General features: G+C 34.1%; 1 protein-coding gene across 1 annotated transcript in view; it reads left to right on the top strand.

Moving 5' to 3' along the window:
* Positions 1-4,820, top strand: part of LOC139122236 (mucin-22-like) — a 101,968-nt gene that overhangs the window by 97 nt on the left and 97,051 nt on the right. Inside the window, exon 2 of the mRNA XM_070687664.1 lies at positions 304-386. Within this exon, the coding sequence (XP_070543765.1) occupies positions 304-386 (83 nt within the window). The remainder of the gene's footprint in view (positions 1-303; positions 387-4,820) is intronic.

Raw genomic sequence — 4,820 nt, 5'->3', positions numbered from 1 at the left:
GTAAGTTTTGATAATCTAAATAGATGCCTTGTAATTTTGTAATAATTGCATTTGGTTTGATGGGAAAGTTAACATGATAATTGTTATGTACAGTAAGTGTACCATTATTTGCCTTTTCTGTGAATCACTTTTGATCATTCAACTACCCTTCTTTTTAATTTGACAAATTAAATGAGTCATAAATATCCTTTGCTCTATAAATGTACAATCACTCAAGACAACTTCCTTGGTTTTCACACTGCTGAGAAAACATTGAATAGGACTTTATTTTTTTTTTAAATATTGCAATACATTTTGCTGCAGGAGATGGTGGCGGAATTCATCCAATGAAAATCCATGATGTCCTGGCAGAAGACAGTGCTGAAGATGTGCAGATGAGTTCCAATGTGAGTAAAATACTAGAGTATTATTTCATTTCATTATGTTGAGATAGTCTGCAATTACAGTTATTGAATTCAGTACATTCCAAATTCAATTAAAACCCACAATATGGCACCATGATGCCTATCATGTGACACTGCAATGGTAGAGTTAGAATGAAGTTGTTAGTTTGTTTTACTGTAATAACTCTAGACAGCAAAGTTTAATAAAACATACAGCAAAATGTGATAGCTTTGATTGACCCTTGGTGAATTCCAAATGTTACTGGTAGAAATCTGTGCACATGTAAAAACACAAGAGAGTTCATTTCAACTTCCTTTGTGAGTTTATTTTGCTACTGGGCAAAAGAAGTAAGTAGCAGTACTTATATCAGCAGTAAATTGAGAGGATACTGCTAAATTTATCTTTGCATGCTATTACAAGACTTGTGAGATCAACATCTGTGCAAAGTTTCATCAAATTCTATGAAGCATTTCTTGACATATCAGGTTATGTTGATGCTACTGCAATTGATGAAATATGAGCAGTAAATTGAGATGATACAGCTAAATTTATCTTTGCATGCTATTACAAGACTTGTGAGATCAACATCTGTACCAAGTACCATGGTTCATCAAATTTTCTGCAGCATTTCTAGGCAGATATAACTAATTATGAAATTCATCAAATATGCAAATTAGCAAGTAATTGATATAGTACTGTTAAATGTCTTCGCATGCTATTAGAGCTCTGAGAGATCAACATCTGTACAACTTTTCATCAAATTTGATGGAGTATTTCAGGACACAGCACACTTACGAGGAACGTTCATTGAATATGCAAATGAGTAATTAATTAACATGATAATTCTCAATATCTGTACACTATTATGGGACAGTGTTCTAAATTTTGTACCACGTTTTTATCAAATTTGTTGCAGTATTTATAGACATATAACCCTACAAACAAATGTTATCGAAATATGAAAATAAAATATTAATTGACATGATCATGCTTAATATCTTTGCAAAGAGTAACAGCTCTGGTATATGAATATCTGTACCAAATTTCATCCAATTTGAGTCAGTATTTCTTGACATGTTACTGGAATCATCAAAATTCTTAAAAGATACAAATTAGCAAGTTATTGACACAATACTGATAATGTCATTGTGTGCTATAAGAGCTCTGTGTGACCAACATGTGTACAAAGTTTCACCAACTTTGGCACTCTCTCTCCAGAAACAGAGCTCTTTCTCAAAAATCACTAATTATGCAAACTATCACTAATTATGCATGTCACACCCAAAATAATGGACGTGCATATATGTATGCCATAATATTATGCCCTTGTACCATGTTAGAAAGGAATTGGCGTATGCATGTCTGAGATATCTGTGTGGAAGTTCGGACTGGACGGAACCGAAACTACATGTATAAGTCCCCCAACTTTGTCAGCAGGGACAAATAAGCAAGCATGACAAAGTTTTGCATGCAAATGTACAATAATGCTATAATCTTTATGTTTTAGAAGGCTGAGGAAACTGGTTATGTTGAAGACAACGTCGCAGACATTTCTGAGGATGATCTTAAACATGGTAGGTACTAACTTTTTAGGTTTTACCTTTAAAACAATAGAATGATTCACATTTTGAATCAGTGAAAAACAATCGATAAAAGCTCTTCATCAAATGACGTAACCAACATACTATTTATTCCTAATTTATGTAATTTCAATTATATACACAGAATGGCGTAATTTATATGCACAGAGCTTACTTCATAACAAACAAGTCATATTTTCATCAAGAGCCAAAATAATACATTCTCTTGTCACATTCCAACAAAAATAACAAATTCAAGAGGAATGCAGCTAATATGTCACTTCTATTTAAAATAGTTGCAACCTTAGTCATTTTCATATTAATTATTTTTGATACAGGAAAGGATCCATCAAAGTTGTTGCTACTTGAGATTGACCCAGCACTGGAAATTAAGTCATCCACTGAGACTAGTGTAGAGACAATGTTCAAAGCTCAGAAGTGTACCAGACTGAAAGGAAGGGAGTGTGATATACTGCAAGTACTGACAACAAATACAGACACAGTTCAACATATCCTATCCTGTAGACAGGATGTCTTAGCACTACTGGGTGTTACAAGGTATCTCTTGACTGATGCAGCAACTCGGGACATGGATACTCAAGGTAACAATTACTGCTAGCGGGGTATTGTGATTAATCCAAAGAGGTAAAGTCTTTATTACCTGCAAGTATTGTTGGCAAATGTAAAATTTCACTCAAAGATAACTTGTGCATGGTGACTTACGTTCCTGGATTTGTGTCCAGAAATCTTTCAACTAATTTTTAACATTCAACTTGAAATGTGGCCATAAGTATGATTATAAAACTGTTAAATTAACATGAAAATCACTGCTCAGTGATTGAAACAAAGTGTATGTGCTAAAACTGCATTAACAGGAAAGTAAGTGCTGGCTTTGTACCGAATGTTATTTTTATATTCAGCATAAAGAAGAGAGGTTGCTTGTTTTATCCCACCATGTTAATAGTATCTATTTTTGAAGACATATTACACAATGATTTGTTTTTGAGTACTGTATATGGGAGTATGTATTACTTTTACATTTCCATAAATGAAATCACTACTTGCATAAATTCCATAAATGTAATCACTAAGTACTAGCAAAAGACAGCCTTCAGTCAGATCAATCAGTTTGTTTTTCCTGACAACTACCTTGATTATTGTAGTGTTTATAATCAACTTATTTTCCATCATTACAGAAATGGAGGTACAACTCATAAGAGATGGCACTAAGGTTCTAACTCTACCAGCATCAGATGAAAATGTTATAAGTTTACTTTGTAAAAGTTTACTTCCATGTCAAATTAGCCAGATCCAAATCACAGAGTACATAGTTAAGCAGCTGTTAGCTCAAATAAGTGAGAAAGATCTCCAACAGTCAGTTCTACAGCATCAACTGAATGAAGCTAGACAGGAAAAGGCTTCTGTGGTAGAACATATTAGAAAATTAACTCAGACAATAGACATAACTGGAAAGGAATTGACCAAACGTGTTGGCATTCAGTCTATGTATGAGAAACTCTCATCTGACCTGGAAGAGAAGGAAAAGATCATCAGCAATCTAGAAGTAAAACTGTCTGGTCTGGAAGAGATACAGTCTGTGTTGGAACTGCAAGAAAAGGCTGAAATGAAAATTGGAAGTCAATATTGTGATGACAAGGAAGAAACAAAAGGTGAGAATTTTTGAGTCTGTCCAACATAATGACAAAAAAGACTATTAAAACTAATGATTAGATATAAATAATGTTTTGAATCAGGGAAAATTAATCATAATGCAAAAGCGAATTCATATTTAAGATATGTGATAAAAAAACATGGAGTAAAGTCAGAGCTCTCAGACAAAGATTTTTCCAGCATTAAATCAAAGCACAGTGTCAGTAAATGTACCTGTTCGTAAATTGGGCCACTCAAAGCCTCTGTTTATCTGAGTCACATTCAATGTTTATCTGAGTCAATGTGATGTGTCTGTGTGTGTGATGAGTGTGGATACAGGGACAGACACTGTTGTAGGCTTGATGTCTAAACTAGAACTAAACATTTGTAAAAACTAAACATTTGTAAAAACGCATTCAGAGGCACACAAGACCTTGTAAGCATCTTTTCAAGGACAGATAAAGCATCACTATGTGAATTGGGAAAATACATACATACATGTTTTAAACTCAGACAAGACAAAATGAAAAAGACAAAGTAAACTATTTATGAAACTTTAATATGTTGACCTCATGTATAGATATTTATATTTATATATATATTATATATACTCTTTCATTGTTGTTTTTGCAAAACCTTTATTGTACTTTATGATCAAGATCCCAACTGGGATACGATTTCAATAAAGGCTTACTTTACTTTACTTTACACATTAACATCTATTAAGATTAACAGCGGCTTTGAGTTGTGTTGCCAAAAAGTAGGGGTGTTTCAACAACTTGCAATAAATGTTCAAGACAAAACATTACAAAAAATGCAGACACTGACTGGCCCTTCAAACTTAGACAAAAGATTACCAAAATGCAGACACTGACTGGCCCTTCAAACTTAGACAAAAGATAACCATAAACTAGCTGTCATATCTGTTCTTTAAATCTCTTTGTAGATGTCACTGGCACTACACTGGATGATGCTAAGAGTAAAACAAAAATTACTGACAAAGAAAAAGACAAAACACTGCAACAAAATACAGCTGTCAGAGACGGAAGTGAGACGGAGACAGCCACACCAACACAACCTGAGATGACTGATCAGGGATGGAAGTGAGATGGAGACAGCCACACCAACACAACCTGAGATGACTGTCAGGGAGGGAAGTGAGATGGAGACAGCCACACCAACACAACCTGAGATGACTGGCAGGGA

Source organism: Ptychodera flava, chromosome 21 (assembly GCF_041260155.1).
Source record: "Ptychodera flava strain L36383 chromosome 21, AS_Pfla_20210202, whole genome shotgun sequence".
NCBI lineage: Eukaryota > Metazoa > Hemichordata > Enteropneusta > Ptychoderidae > Ptychodera > Ptychodera flava.
This window is presented reverse-complemented; position numbering and strand designations above follow the sequence as displayed.